This window comes from Neovison vison, chromosome 3, assembly GCF_020171115.1.
Source record: "Neovison vison isolate M4711 chromosome 3, ASM_NN_V1, whole genome shotgun sequence".
In the NCBI taxonomy this organism is placed as follows: domain Eukaryota; kingdom Metazoa; phylum Chordata; class Mammalia; order Carnivora; family Mustelidae; genus Neogale; species Neogale vison.
In genome coordinates this window covers 175,718,019-175,739,706 of record NC_058093.1, presented here as the reverse complement: position 1 = coordinate 175,739,706, position 21,688 = coordinate 175,718,019, and the positions used below count along the sequence as shown (strand labels likewise).

The window sequence follows — 21,688 nt, the reverse complement described above, 5'->3', positions numbered from 1 at the left end:
AAACCATTTCATTCCTATACTAAGCAAGAAAATGTGAAACTAACTATGGTATATAAAAAGAGTAAGCAAACCTGTTCACTGTTAAGAATATTTGCTTTATCCATCATAAACCCAAACTGGATACAGTATGTTCCCACTTTGTTAGGAATTGCTTTATCCCTATGTTAGAAAGAAAGAGATGAGATTACTATCAACATTTAAATAAGGGGGGAAGGAATTCAAATCATCAACATTTCTGTTCTTTCCACAAAAAGTCAGTGAATAAAAGAATAATTACTATTACTACATTCACCTTTATTTAACAAATATTTCCTGTAATACCAGGCTTTATCAATTTTTCAAACCCAAACAAAGACCATAAAATGAAAACCTATGAAAACTAAGAAGAAAAAAGAAAAAGAAATCCATAATAGGTACATCATAGTAAAACTGTTGAAAACAAAACTCAAACAACCAAAGAAGAATGGAAATAATTACTTTTCAATGTAACAATAAGATTGGGGTGCCTCATGGTACACCTAGTTTTGGCTCAGACTGTAATCTCAGGGTCTTGAGATCAAGCCCCTGCATCTGCCTAAGACTTTCTTCTCTCCCTCTACCCCTCCCCAGACTGACACACTATCTCTCTCAAATAAATAAATCTAATAATAATAATAATAATAGTAAGACTGACAGCTAACTTCTCAACATAAATGATAGGACAGTGAAGGCTGGCTTAAAAGTACTGCAAGAGGGCGCCTGGGTGGCTCAGTGGGTTAAGCCGCTGCCTTCGGCTCAGGTCATGATCTCAGAGTCCTGGGATCAAGTCCCGCATCGGGCTCTCTGCTCAGCAGGGAGCCTGCTTCCCTCTCTCTCTCTCTCTGCCTGCCTCTCCATCTACTTGTGATCTCTCTGTCAAATAAATAAATAAAATCTTTAAAAAAAAAAAAAGCACTGCAAGAAAGAAACTGCCAATATAAAATTGCAGTTTCAAGAAAAGTACTCTTCCAGTATGAAGGTTTATGAGATAATTCATCACCAGCAAATGTACACTAGAGGAAACACTAAAGGAACTTCCTCAGATGGAAAATGATACCAAATGGAAAACCTGAGTTGCAGATTAACAGAAGAATAAATGAGTTAGTAAATCTAAATGAACACTAACTATATGAAATAATAATGTATTAATAAGTTTAACATATACAACAACAAAGGCATCTTAGTTGCAAGAGAGAGAATGATGTTTAAGTGTTCTAAGAGTCATTCACTGACCAAGGAGAGGGTAAAAATGCGAAGTGTCATCACACATTGATATAGTAATTTAACTATGCATGTTGTAATCTCTCAAAAAAAAATCAGAATAAGACTATATTAACTACCAAGTTAATAAGGAATAAAATATGATAACTACTAATAATAAATTCATAAGAAAAAAGAAAAAAGAATAGTAGGATCAAATAAAAAATTGTAAGACAGAGTCAAAAACAAGTGTTTTGGTAATTATTTGTATGATTTAAACTTTTCACTTAAAAGATTATTAAAAAAACAATTATAGGGATGCCTGGGTGGCTCAGATGGTTAAACACCTGCCTTCCACTCAGATCATGATGTCAGGGTCCTAGGATTGAGCCCTGGGTCAGGCTCCCTGTTCAGTGGGGAGTCTGCTTCTCCCTCTGTCTGCTGCTCCCCCTGCCTGTGCTCTCCCTCTGACGAATAAATAAATAAAATCTTTAAAAAAACAAACATATAATGCCATCTGTAAATGATCACTTAAAATATAAAGATACAAAAGTCATAAAAAAAAGATACTTATACAAATCCTAGCTCTCATGATCCCTAAGGTGGCTTCTGCATGTCACTCATATGGAAAGTTGGTATACTGTTATCAAAGTAGATTTCCAAGCAAAAAGCATTACTAGAGAAAAAGGTGAATACTTCATAGTGACAGCCAATTCAATTTCTCAAAAAAATATAATAATGTAAATCCTATGTAAAAAATCATACAGCCTTAAAATAACACTAACAGAACTAAGAAGGAAAATGAATCCACATCCATGATGGGAGACTTACTACACTGCTTAAAAAATAAATAAATAGATAGATAGATAGATAGATGTGTGTGTGTGTGTGTGTGTGTACACACATGCACACAAATTTAAAATATATAGAAAAATTTAAATACAGAAAAATGTCCCCCAATGATTACTAAATTTTGAATTAGCATAACACTGTACTTTACAGGCAGTTTATATGATTTTCTAGTATACATAAAATATTCACAAAAATTGACCATATGCGCATACTGTTTTCCACAAAGGGAAAAACAATTATCCATTAGTTTCAAGGGAAAGATAATATACAAGGCAGGATCTCTGACCACCGTGGAATTAATCTAGAAATCAATAAGAAAAAGAGAATAAGAAAATCCCACAATTTAGAAATTAAACAATATACTTCTGAAATAGCCATAGGTAGAAGATGAAATTACAATGGAAATTATAAAACACCTTGATCCAAGTAATAATGAAAATACAAGGTAAAAAACTTGGGAAATTTGTAGCTCTACATACATATATATGTACATATAAAAACATATTAATGTATATGTGTATATATATATTCACATATACATACAGTATATACAGGCTGAAAATAAATGTATTAAGCAAGAAGTTTTAAAAAGACAGAAGTTGGTTCTTTGAAAAGACCTACAAAATTTACATCTCCTGGTAAGATTAATCAAGTAACAAAAAGTACAAATAGGGTGCCTGGGTGGCTCAGTTGGTTAAGTGTCTGCCTTTGGTCAGATCAAGATCCTGGAGTCCCAGGACTGAGTCCCAAATCAAGCTCCCCACTCAGCTGGGAGTCTGCTTCTCCCCACACTTGCACTCTCTCACTCAAATAAAAAAAATATTTAAAAAAGTAAAAATAACGTTAACAGTGAGAGACCACTATAGATTCTTACCTACAGACAAAATAAATTGTGAACAACAACTTTTAAAATTTAGGTAAGACTGACAAATTGAAAATTTTAAGTCACCAAAACTGACCAAAGATGACTCAGGAAATACAAATAATCATATAGCTACCGAATTTGAAGGAACTACATTCATAAGTACAACCTTCCTCCCCTCAACTCCAGGCACAGATGGCTTCACAGATGAAATCTACCAAACATTTAAGGAAGAAATTATGACAACTCTCACACAAAATCCAGAAAATAAATCAAGATATAAGAACCAATTCTCCCAGTTACTGCGGTGAGGCATATATGACCTAGACACCATACCTAAAAAGAATCTATAGGAAAGTGCAGGCAACCTTGACCATTAATGTAGACAGAAAAATTCCAAACAATTAGCAAAACAAATCCACCAATACATAAAAGAGGTTATTATGTATCATGATAAAACTGGGTTTACTCCAGTAGTGCAAGACTGGCTGAATGAATATTCAGAAAATTAATGTTCTATATAATTAAGCACATCAAAAAAGAAAGGAAAAATATCACATATTACCCTCAATAGACAATGAAATCTAATATCAATTCATAATAAATAGAAATTCTCTTACTGATGATTAGAAAGGAACAGTCTGATAAACGTATCTACCAATGAAAACAGGGAACTGGGAATGAAATTAGGATGATCTTTTTTTTTTTTTTTTAGACTTTTTAAAAACTTATTTATTTGACAGAGAGAGAGAGAAAGAGATCACGAGTAGGCAGAGAGGCAGGCAGAGAGACAGGGGGAAGCTCAATCTCAGGACTCTGAGATCATGACCTGAGCCGAAGGCAGAGACTTAACCCACTGAACCATCCAAGCACCCCAAGATGATCACTCTTGTGTCTATTTAACATTTTACTGTAAGTCCAAGCCAGTGCAATATGGCCAAAAAGAGAAAATGTACAATGATTAGAAAGTAATCAACCTATCATTATTCACAGACATGAATGTGAAAATATTTTCAAATCCTAAAGAATCTATAAATAAAATTGGAAATTAAGGAGACTAGCAGAGATGCTGACTACAATGTTAATATATATAAATTGACTAGATTTCTGTAACCAATAACATAAAATAAAAAAATTTAAAGGATGTTATTTACAATAGCATCCAAAATATTATCTAGGTATCATGCTAAATGAAGTGAGACATTGTATGTTAACTAACAAATTAAAATTAAAACTTTAAAAAAAGGGAAAAAATGTTAGATAGGCAAATACAAAAATACTCTATTATTTCACTGATAGAATCTAAAAAACTCAAATTCGTAGACACAAAGAACAGAGTGCTCCTTGCCAAAGGCAGGAACTGGGAGATGGGCAAGATGGAGGAAATGATCAAAGCTGGTCAAGAGGTACAAAGTTTCAGTTAAAGGACAAATAAATCCTGGGAAGTAATATACAGCATGGTGACTACAGTTAACAACACTGTCCTGTTTGAAAGTTGCTAAGAGAGTAAGTCTTTAAAGTTTCCACTATTAGGAAAAAAAAAATTCGTAGTTATTTAAGGTGATGGATGATAACCAAATTACTATGGAAGGAAGCAGGTAATGACTGGGAGGGGCACAAGGTAGGGCTTCCCCTGTATTGGCAATCTTTTATTTCCTGACTTCAGTAGTGGTCGCACAGAAATTTACTATGGGAGAAAAGTCACAAAACTGCGTATTTTTTTAACTTTATGAATTTTTTTTATAAACATATATTTTTATTCCCAGGGGTACAAGTCTGTGAATCATCAGGTTTACACACTTCACAGCACTCACCATAGCAGATACCCTCCCCAATATCCATAACCCCACCCCCTTTTCCCCAAGCCCCCTTCCCCCAGCAACCCTCAGTTTGTTTTGTGAGATTAAGAGTCACTTATGGTTTGTCTCCCTCCCAATCCCATCTTGTTTCATTTATTCTTCTCCTACCCCCTTAACCCCCCATGTTGCGTCTCCACTTCCTCATATCAGGGAGATCATATGATAGTAGTCTTTCTCCAATTGACTTATTTCGCTAAGCACCATACCCTCTAGTTCCATCCACGTCATCGCAAATGGCAAGATTTCATTTCTTTTGATGGCTACATTAACTTTATGAATTTTCTATGTTCTTAAAAGTTTTAAGATTACATGCAGTAATCTTTGAGATTACATGCAGAACACCAAACAGTGACTGACATGCATTAGGAACTCAAATATTTTCATGCATTCAAATATACCTGATATATGGAGATATATTTTATTATGTCACATGTATAACTGACAGTGTACATGATTTTTAAAAATCTTTCCTTCTGACTTACCATTTCTAAAATTTTTTTTTAATTGAAATACAGCTGACATACAATATTATATAAGTTTCAGGGGTACTACAGAGTAATTCAACATTCATATACACTAGAAAGTAATCACCACCACAATAAATCTTGCTACCATCAGTCACCATACAAAGTTGTTACATAGTAACTTATATCCTCTAAACTGTAGATTGCATCCTCATGTTTTATTTATAACTTCAAGTTTGCATCTTTTAACCCCCATCCTCTATTCTGGCCATTCCCCTACACAGCTAAGATTTTCATTTTTTAGAAATTTTATTTATTTATTGAGAGCGAGAGTGAGAGAGAGCACGTGCACCTGTGTATACAAGTTGGGAGAGGGGAAGAAGGCAAGGGAGATGGGAGAGAAAATTTCAAGCAAACTCCCCACTGAGCATGGAGCCTAATGTGGGGCTTAATAGCATAGCCCTGAGATCATGACCTGAGCTGAAATTAAAACCAACTCAGCCACCTAGGCACCCCAACCTTTTTCTTTAAAGATTTTATTTATTTGACAGAGAGACAGCACAGTTTACTTATTTGACAGAGACACAGAGCAGGAGAGAGAGAACACAAGTAGGGGAAGTGGGAGAGGGAAGCAGACTTCCCGCTGAGCAAGGAGCCCTATCTGAGGGGGCTCAATCCCAGGACCCTGGGATCATGACCTGAGCCGAAGGCAGACACTTAACGACTGTGCCACCCAGGTGCACCCCAAGATTTCTTTTTACTGAGGTATAATTCACATAAAATAAAATTAACCATTTTAAGTGTCTAATTCATTGGCATTTGGTATATACACATTGTTGCCCAACTGCTACTTCTTTATAGTTTTAAAAAGTAGAACTATTTTTAAAAGATTTCCTAGGGGCACCTGGGTGTCTCAGTGGGTTAAGCCTCTGCCTTCAGCTCAGGTAATGGTCTCAGGGTCCTGGGATTGAGCCCTGCATAGGGCTCTCTACTCAGTAGGGAGCCTGCTTCCCCTGCTTCGCCTGCTCTTTCTCTCTCTGCCTGCTGCTCTGCCTACTTGGGAGCTCTCTCTGTCAAATAAATAAATAAATAAAATCTTTAAGGAGGAAAAAAAAAAGATTTCCTAAATGTTCCTTCTGATACCCTGGAATCCTAAAATAAGATTAAATTAAGACAAATATTTGAAATACAAGGAAGTTGCACAATTATCACACATTTTAATAGATTTATACACTACAAGATAATTTAACGTTCTGAAAGGAAGGCAGTATATGTTTTCTTGGATGTCTAAATCAGTCCCGTGCAATAACATGAGTATACCTTAAAGACCTAAGGTATTGTTAGCATAGCGTAAAGTAAGGACAGTGATGGTATATTTCGTTACTTGTCTGTCACAAGATAATAAAACTCAAAACACATAGCTATCTGACATTGCCTTAACAAAAAGTACACACTGAGAAGATCTCTTTCTTTTTAAATGAAAAGAGCATCTGTCTATGAAAGATTAAAAGGTTTTTAAAAAGCAAACTAGTTCTTTGGTACAGTTAGTCTGAATATATTAATATAACCTTATATTAATATAATAATCATGTTGACCCTACTGAATGATCACTAAAGAATTTTAAAAAGAAAATTTTGAAGGGTTTTGGGAAGACCAGGGAGTAGAAAACACCAGGTACCTGTCTCCCTGTCTGGACAATAACTATACTGGCAGAATCTGTCTGATATAACTATTTTGGAACTCTGAAAGTTACTAAAAACTTGGATAGTAAGTTTCAGTTAGCTTTGATCAATTTCAGCTCTTACACAGTAGTAGTTACTCATTCCCCACCTCCCAGACCCATGGCACACAGATCTATGTCCCTGGAGCAGTGTTTACAGCTTATAGGAGCCAGGGCGGGCAAAAGGACCCTATCCTCCAAATACTGGGGATACGTGCTCTGATTGCTGCTTCTGATCAGAGGAGTAAATGAAAATGCAAATAGCCATTGTTCCTAGAGTGTCCCCACTGCTGAAGTCCTCATCCTCCAGCTGAAGTAACTTCCAGGAGACTTAAAGAGCTAGCACTCTGTCTTTCCCCTCTTCCTTTTTAGAAACCAGACATTAAAGGACATCACTGAACAACCACATGTATAGAGAAAACAAGAAAGTGACTACTCATATCTAGAGAAAGGGTCAGAAAAGACATGAGAAGACCGTAAGTTTACACCTAAGGCTGATGCATGACAAAGAGCTTATAACAATCAGAAAAACAATTAAAAAAAAATTTAAACCTAGCAAACCCTGGGTGAGGCAGAGAATCTGAATTCCAGTGCTACCACATTAATAGGTACAAATGTCTAGTTTTTAACAAAAAGCCACAAGACAAACGGCCATTCAAAGTAAAAACATAAGTCAACTAAAACTGTTCTTCAGACACCTGATGGCAAATATACTAGACAAGGACTTAAAAAAACAAAAAACAAAAAAAACAACAAAAAAAAACCCAACCTGTCTTAAAGGTACCTGCATGGTTTAGTGTGTTAAGCTTCTGACTCTTGATTTCAGCTCAGGTCATGATCTCAGTGTTGTGATAATGGAGCTTTAAGATTCTTTCTCTCCCTCTCCTTCTGCTCCTAACCCCTAACTCAAGCACTCTTTCTCAAAATAAGAACAACACAACAACAAACATGTATCTTAAAGATGCTCAAAGAAGTGAAGGAAAATGTGGAGAAAATAAAAGTGATGTAGGAAAAAAAAGGAAATATCAATAAAGAAACAGAAAACCTAACAAGGAACCAAAAACAAATTTTGGAGCTGAAAAATACAGTAACTTCAGTGAAAATTTCAGTACAGGTATTCAAAGGCAGATTTAAGCAGGAAGAAAAAAGAATTAGTGAACTTGAAGATAATGAATATTATAGTCTGAGGAACAGAAAGGAAAAAGGACTGAATAAAAGGGAACAGAACCTCAGGGATCTTTGGGACACCAGCAAGTGTCCCCTCTCACCAGGGGAAGAGAGAATATTTGAAGAATGGCTGAAAATTTCCTAAGTTTGATGAAACACATGAATATAAATATTGAAGATGCTCAACAGATTCCAAGTAAAATAAATTCAAAGACACATACCAACACACATTATTATCAAACTTTTAAAAGACAAAGAGAGAATATGAAAAGCAGTGAGATGAGAGAGAAGTTAATCATTACATACAAGGGATTCTCAGGAAGCTAATCAGATTTCTCACCCTCAGCCAAGAATACTATATCCAGCAAAACCAACCTTCAACAGTGAGAGGGAAATTAAGACATTCTCAGATAAACAAATTCCAAGGGAGTTCATTACCACTAGACCTGGCCTGTAAGAAATGTTCAAGGAAATACTACAAAGTGAGATGAAAGAACTGACAATAACATGAAACCACATGGAGAAACAAAGATCTCAATAAAGGTAAATTCACAGGCAATTATAAATGCTAGTATTATTATAACAATGTTTATAATTGCACCTCTTGTTTTCTACAAGATTTAAGAGACTAATATATTTGAAGAAACAAAACTTAATCTCAAAGTTAAAAGGAAATTTCCCACTTGAAAGCTGTGATCACCAAGACAGCATGGTACTGGCATAAAAACAGACACATAGACCAGTGGAACAGAGTAGAGAACCCAGATATGGACCCTCAACTCTATGGGCAAATAATCTTCGACAAAGCAGGAAAAAATATACAGTAGAAAAAAGTCTCTTCAATAAATGGTGCTGGGAAAACTCAGCAGCTATATGTAGAAGAATGAAACTCGACCATTCTCTTACACCGTACACAAAGATAAACTCAAAATGGATAAAAGACCTCAACGTGAGACAGGAATCCATCAGAATCCTAGAGGAGAACATAGGCAGTAATCTCTTCAATATATGTCTTTCAAGACTTCTTTGGAGATAGGTCTTTCAAGATATGTCTCCAAAGGCAAAGGAAACAAAAGCGAAAATAAACTTCTGGGACTTCATCAAAATCAAAAGCTTCTGCATGGCAAAGGAAATAGTCAAAAAAACAAAGAGGCAACCCATGGAATGGGAGAAGATAATTGCAAATGACAGTACAGACAAAAGGTTGATATCCAGGATCTATAATGAACTCCTCAAACTCAACACACACAAAACAGACAAGCATATCAAAAAATGGGCAGAAGATATGAACAGACACTTCTCCAACGAAGACATACAAATGGCTATCAGACACATGAAAAAATGTTCATCATCACTAGCCATCTGGGAGATTCAAATTAAAACCACATTGAGATATCACCTTACACCAGTTAGAATGGCCAGAATCAACAAGACAGGAAACAATATGTGTTGGATGGGATGTGGAGAAAGGGGAACCCTCTTACACTGTTGGTGGGAATGCAAGTTGGTGCAGCCTCTTTGGAGAACAGTGTGGAGATTCCTTAAGAAATTAAAAATAGAACTTCTCTATGACCCTGCCATTGCACTCCTGGGTATTTACCCCAAAGATACAGATGCAGTGAAAAGAAGGGCCATCTGCACCCCAATGTTTAAAAAATAAATGAAAGAAATCTTGGACATAGTTTATTCAAAGCCAACCTTCATATTTTGAAGTAGAGGTCTGGAACACAGAAGCAACAATTCCAGTGAATTCAATTCAAAGTAATGTAAGTAAACCATAAAAAAACTAGTTCAATTTGTTTTACACTTTATAACATTTAAGTTTTGAACTACAGAACTCTCCTATATAATAATAAAGTGGTCTGACAACATAACGTAATTTTTTTGGATGGCTTTCATAGTTCTGAAAGCTAATATAAAATATCACAACAGTCTTTCCCCAAACCATTTTACAAAGCTTACAAATAAAATACTATTTTCTAAAAATACTTCCTGAGAAAAATTAAGAGATATGAAGAATATTTTCTTTTCAATCACAAATTACTTTTCCCAAGTTGAGCAAACACCATAAGCCCGAAATCACTTTGTAACAAATTATGCATAAAAATATGAAATGATTTAAGAATTACCTGAAGTAGAAGCAGCCATCTTCCTTGTCATTATCTTTTATTTTATTACAACTAAATGTTTCTGCCTAGAAAGGGAAGAAGGGGAGAAGGTGGGGAGGGAGAAATCACATTTAACATAGTATATTCAGGATGAAAACTAGTATTACCTTCACCAAATGCAAATACAGATCACATCTGGATTTACAAATACATACACATACACCTATATGTATACATTCCTACAATACAGTTTAAGGTTCAGTAGTGTGATTACATGATGACATACCATTATTAAAGGGCACACAATAGATCTCCATGGTGGTGACATAGTTTTAAGTTAACCACAGCTTAAAGGGGCAGTATAAATTTAGGAAGCTAGTTTCCTAAACACATAATTGAAATGAATCATAAATCCTGAAGGGCACTGTTAAATTAAGACATTCTGATATGGTTTAGTTTTAAATTTGAGATTTATTTTAGATCTACACAGTCCAAGATGGTAGTGAATAATAGCTCCATGTGACTACTGAGCACTTGAAATATATCTGATTCAAAGAGATCTAAATACACAGGAAATTTTAAAGAACAGATAACATAAACAAATGTAAAATCTCATTTTACAATCTTTTACGTGTGTATTTAATTTATTTAATAAATTTTAAATACTGAATACATGCTGAAATGTTAATTTGATTTTAGGTTAAAACTACATTAAAATTAATTTTATTTTCTTTTTACATTTTTAATGTAGCTACTAGAAAAATATAAGTTTCATGTGTATGACATGTATTCTATTTCTATTGGACTGTGCTGCTTTAGACCCTCAAAGTGTTCTTGCCACTCTATCCTCCCTTCTCTGTCCTGTAAATATATCAATCATATCTCTTTACTATCTCATTTACTCTATTATCTCTTAGTGGTAGTCACGGCTTTTTGCCCTATGTCACTATCCTTTGGATAATTTTAAAATGTAAAATACCTTTTAAAAATTTTAAGAAATATCACAATGTAGGCTACTCTTTTTCAAAGGCATGAACACTTAATTTTGAGATAGATTCTGATATATTTTTAAAATCTCAAGTGATGAAGTAGGTTAATGTCTATTTCTCCAGCATATGCACAGTGCATTTTTACATTAAGTTACATTTAATTTTAGGTTAAATGTAAGAGCTACTTTTAACTTCTACAATGCTTTCCAGAACTCACATTTGCTGGTGGTCGGTTCCCACTGTTAGACAGCTGCCACATTTTCATGGAAATACGTGCTGGATTAATATTTTTAATGATACTGTCATCTTCAGAAATAACAGTAATCATAAAATCTGTCATGATGAATATTAAAAAATTATTTTCCAGTTCACTTAATAGATTTGGTTAAATAATTCTATGTCTTAAAATGTACATCTTGTTTAAATATTAATGAGATTCTGAAGAAAACAAAACTTTTCAGTAATCAGCATTCCACAATAATCTGTCTATAAAAACATACTAGTCATGATAAACAACTCTCTTTAGTGTTACATCTCCTCCAGAAATCTAACACACACATCTTTGCTATTATTATTCCATTGTCTTATTTTCAGTCTGCAAAGCTGCAAGTTCTACTAAGCAAGACCAAAAAGGTTAGACTGTGGATACTCAGCAACCTACAGTAAAGGCAATTGGTCATAAATCCTTATGCTTTACGTATTCTGAGAACACAGTGTTTATCTTGTCTTGTGCTTTTCAACAGGATACAGCAGCTAAACTATTATTACATATAGTATTTCCCTTATGTTTAACATTCATTAGGCACCCATATGATGGATATAATTTTTTAATCACAGGAAACAGGTCTTATCTCCTAAAACATTTAAAATAATGAGTATAAAGGCTACATATATATGTAACTTATTAAAAATGGTTTATTTTCTAATCTAAATTTTTTGATCTGCTTGTAACTATGTATAGGTATGCATCCATTTAGGGAAATAGAGGTCTTCAAGAAAATTACCTGTAATAAATACCATTTCCTATTGACTTGGCACCTGGCCACATCCCACTGAAATCTTTTGCTTACTTAAGTGTCTCCTGCATTAGAGAGAACTCACTGGAAACTGTCATATACATTATTGGAACTAAGAGCCCAATATTATAGTGCCTGGACATAGCAGATATTTAGGAAACTTTTTTTGGTCTGAAATATCTTTAATCATAAATTCTGATGTGATGTATTTTCATCTAAATTAAGTTAAGCAATCCTGGCTCTATTTGGTTGAAGATGACATTACAATCTATTTAGTAGAGCCCACATAGTTCTTGTCATTTAGCAGTTCATGTCTTTTTTGCAGAATTTCAGAATCCAATGAATGGACAAACACAAACTCAATTACAACAGGTTCTCAGTTTATGAAAAAACTTTCAGTTTATTCTTGACCATTAAGGGAATGTAGGACACAGAGATGAAAGAAGACAAAGCTAAGTCAAATGTACTTTCTTTGCCATTTAAAAGACTATTGTAGGTTTGCTTTTTTATCGTGCTGAACATCTAGGATAATTTATTCCATTAATGTAAAAAGCAAATTATCATTACAAATTAATTTGAGATTTGTGACTTACTCACCAGTGAAAATACTCCCTGCTAAAAAGGAAGCATCCTTGTCATATTTAACATTGAGACGAATAGGTTTTTCAGGATCTGGAAGAATCATTAACTTAATTATAGGTCCTTCTATGATATTCTTGTTATAGATGGCTCTAACCTGCATCATATGTTCTCCTCTAACAAGGGGGAAAAAAGAGATAAAGGAGTCAAATTACATTAATTATAACTTAAAAATTCTAAGACAGTTTATACAGAGCTTAACTCATTTAAAAAACCTCTCTATTCCTGTTTAGTTACATTTTCTAACACTAAATAGAAGGCTAATTATTACTCTTAACTTCAAGAAATAAGAAAAATCAATCTCTGTAATACTAATAACTATCAAACTTTTGGTTCTTACCTAGGAGCATAAACACTGAACACTCCCAAATTAGCCCTGCCCCTTTCATCTGTTTTATGCTGTTGGTTTGAAGGAGTGAGCTAAAAACAAAACAAAACAAAACAGTTAATTAGAAAATTCTAGAGATCAAATTCTTTTCCTTTATTACAATGTTCTTTTCTTCCAATACTATTTTAAAAATTATATTTACACATACTTCTATAATCTTTAATTTCCTAATCTGAACTAGAGAAATAATGTAATTATTTACACATTGAGTAATTACATAACACATTTATAGTAATTATAGTATTTATAATTTATATATTTATATAATATATTGTTATTTATATATCATTTATATATTATATTATATTTTTATATTATATATTATATGTAATTTATAATTTATACTATATGTAATTATAGTAATTATATAACTTATTTATAATTACATAAATAATGTGATTATTTACACATTGAGTAATTATATAACTCAAAGGACAATCATCACTCAGCTTCATCAATTAAACTACAATATGGTGTATTTCAGTTTTTAAGTTGCAGAATTCAAAGTTCACTCTTTCAATAACACTGATATTTCAAGTGAGGTTTGGTTATACAAACACTGAAGTTATATTCTAAAACTGGGGATTGTGGGGAATGGCACAGGTGAAATAAATATAAATATACATTTAAGTCAAGAAATCATAATACCATGTCCATTTTTATTTCATCTTTCTCTTTACTTTTACTCAGTATGCTCCTTCTATCTCTGTTGCAGTGTGACCCTCTTAGAGAAAACCAAGCTCACTTTCAAATAATTAAGAATCAATAGTACTAATCATCAGTTAGAAGAATCTCTCTGTCTTCTACAAATGCTTCTCTAGAAACTAGAATAATATTCTTTTTTGTGGTAGAAAATAATCAGTTTAACTCTTCTAGAAGCAAACAATAAGAACAAAAGTGAATTTGTAAACAGTTGTAGCAGAGTATCAGACTCTCTCCTAAGCCTAATTCCCATTTCTGCTTAATAGAACCTAAAAAATAGGTAATTATGCCACACGCAAACAAACAAAAAGCAAAAGGCAAAAGTGAGTAATCAAAATGACAGAATAAAAAATCCTATATTTGTACCTATCCTATCTATCCTCTCGTCTCTCAATGCATCTTTTGCAAAGTATTTCTTCCATCTGGGTCATAAATTCTTGTTACCAAGGCAGAGAAGCAAGCCTTCTATTTCAGGTTAAATAGCAAGCAATATCATAGTCTTTTTTTTTTTAAAAAACAGTCTTTAAGATGTCTGATCCTGATTACTATGAAAACAAGTCCATGTGGATTACAAGCTATCTTTGGCACCTTAATCTTCCATACGACATTTAAGATCAACTTGTCAGGTCCTGGAAATCCCTTTTAGAATTCTTACGGAACTAATGGATTACTTTTAAAGAACTGCATATTTACATAGTATCAACTGTTTTCATCCACTAAAATTATAAAATGTTCGTAGAGGCATACTTAAGCCTAGCTGAATATAACCCCAGGGAATTCTGTGTTACCTGGGAACAACCTGACTGGGACAAATTAATTTCCTTCAACAAGACAAACTGTGTCAAAACATAACTTTGCAATGGGCAGCTTCTCCCATTTCCCCTCACAGGAAGGCCCTCCAGTTCTGTATGAGGCACCCAAAGTCCCCACTAGAACCTCAACAGCTGGCTACCCCAGTGCTCATGTAAAAATGTAGTAATCTTGGACTTCTTGGTATCAAGCAGTACGTTTGCCCCCAAATGTTACATGGCCATATTCACACTTGCCCCACACTCCAGAATACAACTCAGTGTTAAGTCTAGCAGCTATGCCCAGGTCCTGGTAGCTCTCAGTAAGATATGTTAGAAGATAAGTACTCACATAACTTTTCTTGATTACCCTTAGCTTGTAAGTTTCCCAAATAATACCTGTTCCTTAACCCATCCTGCAGGTCATTATATTTGTCTTTACTCATCTTCTCAGTATTATCTATTCATCCTAATCTGAAATCCAAATATTATTAGTATTGTAGAATAACCACTCAATCATAATTGTAGCTTGTTGCCCCTTGTTACACTGCTTAAAAGATATAAACTTGACTTCCTCAAAATAATTATGAAAATTTTTTAAGATTTAAAATAAGCAATAATAAAGGTTATAGAAGACTATTTTTAAAAATATGACATCTAACAACATTATCATGACAATGAAACCCAAAATTCTAGGTGGATGAAAATTATGTAAAGGATGTTTAAAGCTTACCTTTAAATTGTTAGCTTTCATGAGACTTATTTTAACCTGTGATACAGGTGCTGGATTATCCCACTGGTCACAAAGTTGAACAATGAGAGGATTCTGTAGTTCTCTTCCATTAATCACTGGAATGGACTAAAATAAAAATATTTTAAGAAGCACTTAAACAAATCTGTCTAATGATGTAATTACTACTTGTACACTTACTAAATGATTATTTAATTTATCTCTGTTCTAGTTAAAAACAGCTTCTTTCACCAATTAAACTTTTGAAAGTCAATTATATTGTTACAAGTTATCATCTTCTTACAGAAATTATCAACAATATAATAAAGGGGGGGAAGCCTTTGACATTACTAGCTTCTAACACATTCCTGAAAGTTATATATCAGAACGACTTCGAAGGAAGTAAAGATTATCTGAGGTTCTCAGATGTAGTATTAGCTGTTTATAGTTTATCTCTTCTGTCAACTGTCAGCACTCTACCACAGCTTTCTACTGCTCCTTAAATAGACTAGTCGCTGATAATCTTCACTGTCTAACTTGTTTAAAACACCTCTTGTTTTTTCCTGCCTTTATGTAAGGCTTATTTAATTCTGGGAATCTGCCTGTTGACCTTATTAATACTGAACATATCAAAGGAAACACATTGTCCAGCAAGAAACCTGATAAAAGTTCCAATCTAATGGGTCAGATTTTAAAAGTTAAAAAAAAAAAGAAAAGAAGATGGTAGAGAACAGACCAGCGATAAGGTAAAGCTGATTTATCATCTCTCTCCTATCAATAATGTTCCCTCTACTTCCTCCAATCCCCACTTTACTGGAGGTAGTTGATTACCAAATAATGTTAGGAGGTTGCTAAAAATGGGAAAAAAATTAAAAATGTATTTCAGATAGGACTTGATTTTTTTTTAAAAAGATACCCTTGAGACTAGTTTGATTAAAATGCTTGACCATCACAAAGTTTACATGGCTATAGTTGACTATATTCCAATCTGCTGAAGTTTATTAAAAGCCTGAATTTAAAAAATTGATGACAGCTTCCAAATGCAAACATATCATTGTACTTTACTCCTAATCACATTAACTGTCTACCCATCAAACAGTAACTACTTTAAAGAATATTCTTTAATAAACAATCTGTAGCCTTAGCTCTTAGTTGTAAAATTATCTGGGAAAAAGTGGAAATCAGTATCCAAAATCAAATGTTTATAAATACAAATCTGCCCTCTGACAGGGCATTACATTAGTACTGGCATGTAATTTAATGTTTCAGGATTTGTTTCTTCATTTATAAAATAAGAATGATAAAAATACATCATGTAAAGATTAAAGAGAGAGTAGATGTGTATGTTAATATAACATTTACATATTTTTTTCCACTTATGTTAGTGTTAAATCGGTTCCCTTTATCCACTTCAGATCCTGTTGGAGGAAGGTAGGTCAAGAATTAATTAGGAAATTTTAGGAATCTTATATATTCAATGATACTTTTACAGCCTTATCTACATATAATGATATCTCTAACAAAGTGAGAAATCAGTTTGTTTTAAAAACTTCTGGATTTCTATGGCATCTGAAAATCAATCTAATATGAAATTTAAGTTAAGCTGTCATTATTTTTTACATTCTCCAACACAAAGTCATATTAAAAGATGAACATGCCAACAATTTTCCACCTCAAAAGTTAACAATTATTTCATAACACAGTAAACCAACAAATCCTTTATTGACATCACTGGGCACAAAGAATATATTAACTTATATAGTATAAATGCTCCCAGATAAAAATAAGTGCACTGGCTTTTTAGTAAAACTTCTCAGTCAAGACAGTATTACAGAAAAAAAAATTTAAAGCTCACAGTCTTCACTTGTTTATCTTTTTTTTTTTTTTTTAAGATTTTATTTATTTACCTGACAGGCAGAGATCACAAGTAGGCAGAGAGGCAGGCAGAGAGAGAGGAGGAAGCAGGCTCCCCGCTGAGCAGAAAGCCGGATGCGGGACTTGATCCCAGGACTCTGGGATCATGACCTGAGCCGAAGGCAGTGGCTTAACCCACTGAGCCACCCAGGCGCCCCTTCACTTGTTTATCTTAAACTCACAAATCAAAAAGGGCAATCTCAAACTAAGACACAGGTAACATAAACTTTCCTTAGAGGATTTGCTCCTTTAACAGTATAATTTCACCCATTACCACGGTGATATAAGCTCATTTTCCTTTAGGAAATAATGTAAGCTATGGGGCGCCTGGGTGGCTCAGTGGGTTAAGCCTCTGCCTTCAGCTCGGGTGATGATCTCAGGGTCTCGGGATCGAGTCCTGAGCAGAGAGCCTGTTCCCCCCACCCCCACTCTCTGCGTGCCTTGTGATCTCTCTTTGTCAAATAAATAAAATCTTTCCAATAAATAAATAAGTTATCAGAAAAAAAAAATAATGTAAGCTATCATATCAATAGGTAAAGCCCGGTTAGACCAAAACTGAATACCAACATCTAAACATTTTAAAATCAGAATTCTAAACATTTAGTTAAAACTCAACATATTTAACAGACATTTCCAAAATCAGTATTTAAGATTTAACTACCTGCATAAGAAGGTATACCAAGGTTTTATGCATATAATTACTTGGTATCTAATATGCTTTTTCAAACTCCAGAGAAAACATTTAAGACAGTATGACAGAACAATGAAACGAAATTGGGGGAAAAAAGTAACTGCTGAAACTTGGGGTTCATTATGCTATTTTCACTTTTACAAATTTGAAAATTCCTATAATACATTTTTTAAAAAATTTTTTGAGGATTTTATTTGAGAGAGAGAGAAAGTAAGAGAGAGCATAAGCAGGAGGTGTGGCTGAGGGAGAGGGAGAAGCAGGCTCCCCAGTGAGCAGGAACCCAGACATAGGGCTTAATCCCAGGACCCTGGGATCATGATCTGAGCTGAAGGCAGACACTTAACTGACTGAGCCACCCAGCTGTCCCTGTAATAAAATTTTTAAGGTGTCAATTATTACAGCATTTAAAACATTTTTTTAAATTTTAATTCCAGTAAAATTAACAGTTATATTAGTTTCAGATATACAATATAGTGATTAAACACTTCTGTATATTACATAGTGCTCACCACAATGTTATTACACTATTTTTTAACAAATGAGAACACAAGTGATAAATTAAATAATAAAGTATTAAAAATCGTATTACTGGGCGCCTGGGTGGCTAGGTTGGTTGAGCAACTGCCTTTGGCTCGGGTCACGGTCCCAGAGTCCCGTAATCGAGACCCACATCCGGCTCCCAGCTCCACGGGGAGTCTGCTTCTCCCTCTGACCTTCTCGCCTCTCATGCTCTCTCTCACTGTCTCTCTCTCAAATAAATAAATAAAATCTTAGGAATCGTATTACTTTGTCCTTTTATTATTATTGCTACTTGTTATTATTTCAACAATATATCTATTCTGATCCACTCATAATCTGAAAGTAATAAGTCATGCGATAGTAAATTCTTTCAAACAAGGCAGAGTCACTTACCTCCTTTAAGTCTGGCCAGTCTACAAGGAGAAGCTTTGCTGGTGGTCCAGAAATTAGTTGCACTCGAATAAAGTCAGAAAATTCACGCCAGGTAAAACAAAGATCCTTATTTCCAGGAGGGCCTGGAATAAATTTGATGCCTTTTACACTTATACTTTGTGTATTTTCCTAGTGAAGAAAAGTACATCAAGAAAAGATAGAGTATTATGCTTAATTTTTAAAAAAGGCAAGAAAATGTTGTCATTTACCCAACTGCATATAGACATGTTTCTGCATAAAACGGTATCAAGTAACTTGCACACATACCAATACTGGTACACTATGAAATTCATTTCCTTGAGAAGAGAAATTGAATTTCTTTTTTGTGAGGGAGACATCTAAAAGGTTCTGGCTAAGTCCTTTTTATTTTTTCCTAATTTCCCTCTCATTTACATGGTCTCCTTTTTATTCCCCAACAGCAAAGAAAGTGCTTGCCCAATACTCTTTGCACTTGTTCTTTCCTGCTCTTTGCAAAATTCTTTACCAATCTACATGGCCTTTCTTTAAGTCTCCCATATAGGATACCCTGATCAGAGGGGTATTCTCTGTCCACTCTATACAATGGCACTGTTTCCATTACCCCATTTTATTTTTTGCACTCATTTCTGACCACTATTCCCATTATAAGGTGATCTCCAAGAAGGGAGAGGCTTCAATCTGTTACTGCTCAATCTCTGTTTCACATCTTATTAATGCAGATCAATGAAACTAGCCTGATGCATTCATAAAAACCAATTCCATACTGGCAGGAGCACTACACCATTCACATTCCAACAATTACCCTTAATAATTTTGTCATCTTAAATTCCTGTGAGTACTTATCCATTCCATCAGATTTTAAAAATCAGAGTTAAAATTTCATGTTTTATATTCTCAAACAACTGTTTGTAGAACATTTTCTGTATAAAGACATTGCAAAAATAATTCAAATTAATTTCCACCCAAACCCCAATGGGCACAGAATTTTTCAATATTTGGAAAACAAATTAAATATTAGTAAAACAGGGATGCCTGGGTGGCTCAGTAAAGCCTCTGCCTATGGCTCATGATCCCAGGTCCTGGGATCCAGCTTCACATCGGGCTCTCTGCTCAATGGAGAGCCTGCTTCCCCCCCTCTCTCTGCCTGCTTCTCCATTTCCTTTCTGCAGAGACTGGGGAAAGTGTTTGCAAGTGGGTCAAGATAGTATATATCTGTTGTAAAATGACAATAGGAAGAAAGTAAGTCACCTTGGCTGAGAATAATGAGCTTTGGGAGGATAAAGGTGTGAGATAATGCTTCGGTATAATATTTAAGGATATTTTAGTGCATACTGAGGAAATGGAAGTCTAAACTGATAGTATAAAATGCATATAGTATATAAACAAAAAAACTAAGTATAGTATAAATACAAAAAAACTAAAAGCCAAAAAAAACATGATGAGAGTGGCTTGCTTGAGAATGACAGAAAAGGTGTGGGAACAGAATACACACAACTCTTCCAAGGAGATATACTGTAGAAAGAAGAGAAATAGAGCAATAGATGGATGGGGAATTAGGGCCAAAAGGATGTTTTGGCTGGGATGGGGGGGGGGCAGGTAATTTGTTTTTTAAGGTAAGAGATACAACAGCTTGTTTACATGCTGATAGGAATCTAACAGATGGGGAAAGTTGAAAATGCAGGATGCCAGGCTACAATTTAGGAGAAATTATTGAATGAGGATGGGTATCTGTGCTTCAAGTAAAGATTGTTCATGCATAACGGCAGAAACATAGTTATCTTCTGATTTAGACATACATAGGGTGAAGATAAATAATGGAAGAACCTGAAAGTCAAACACTAAAACCTTATCTCTGTAAAGTAAACAAAACATCATGAAAAGTTCTTCAGTACTGTTAAGATACAGTGAGCTGTGTTGAACACATTTATGGAAATAGAAACTCTAGTAAGGAAGGGAAACAAAGAGGCTACTCTTGTGATTACTTCATCAAGTTAGAAACTATAATGGAGGCTCTAAAAGGAATAAGAGTTTTAAAAAAGCATTAAATGCTCTAAGTGGATTCAACTTTACCTGTCCTTGGAATTTCTACTCTTTCATCTGCTCTGGTTTGGAAGGTTCCTTAAAGGTCCAACTCAAACATTTTTTTACCCAAAATTTGCCTTTGATCTCTCCAAGCAGAATACATTGTACATGCTTGCTTCTTTTTTAAAATGAAATAATTCCACTGCAGTTCTTATTTTTCAAGCTAATCTCAATTAACTGCATAGCTGCAAACCCGCCCAATTAGTTTTTTCCCTAGCATATCCTATTTAATGCAGGATGTAAGCACTAAGAAATTTTATATAAGAAAAACTACTTCTATATACATATTAAAATATTTATGGATAAAATGTTATAATGTATGGAATTCACTTCAAAATTATACAGGAAAGGGGAAAGTGACGATTATTGAGACTGAGTGATGAGAACATGGGAATTATTCATGCTATTCAATTTTTTGTGTACGTTTGGTCATTACAAAACCTTTATGACGCCTTTCATGATTTTGCATTGTAAACACCAAAATCAAACTTTTTTTAGTTTAGTTTTTCCCAAATTTTGTTAATTATAAAACAATGGTATAAGCCAACTGCTATGAAAAGAAGCCATA

At 34.1% G+C, this 21,688-nt stretch overlaps 1 protein-coding gene across 1 annotated transcript in view; it reads right to left on the bottom strand.

Moving 5' to 3' along the window:
* Positions 1 to 21,688, bottom strand: part of SMCHD1 (structural maintenance of chromosomes flexible hinge domain containing 1) — a 149,686-nt gene that overhangs the window by 47,872 nt on the left and 80,126 nt on the right. The window contains exons 29-35 of the mRNA XM_044243330.1: positions 19,021 to 19,188; positions 15,507 to 15,632; positions 13,236 to 13,315; positions 12,854 to 13,011; positions 11,458 to 11,573; positions 10,273 to 10,337; positions 72 to 159 (exon numbers count right to left, since the gene is read on the bottom strand). Of these exons, the coding sequence (XP_044099265.1) occupies positions 72 to 159; positions 10,273 to 10,337; positions 11,458 to 11,573; positions 12,854 to 13,011; positions 13,236 to 13,315; positions 15,507 to 15,632; positions 19,021 to 19,188 (801 nt within the window). The remainder of the gene's footprint in view (positions 1 to 71; positions 160 to 10,272; positions 10,338 to 11,457; positions 11,574 to 12,853; positions 13,012 to 13,235; positions 13,316 to 15,506; positions 15,633 to 19,020; positions 19,189 to 21,688) is intronic.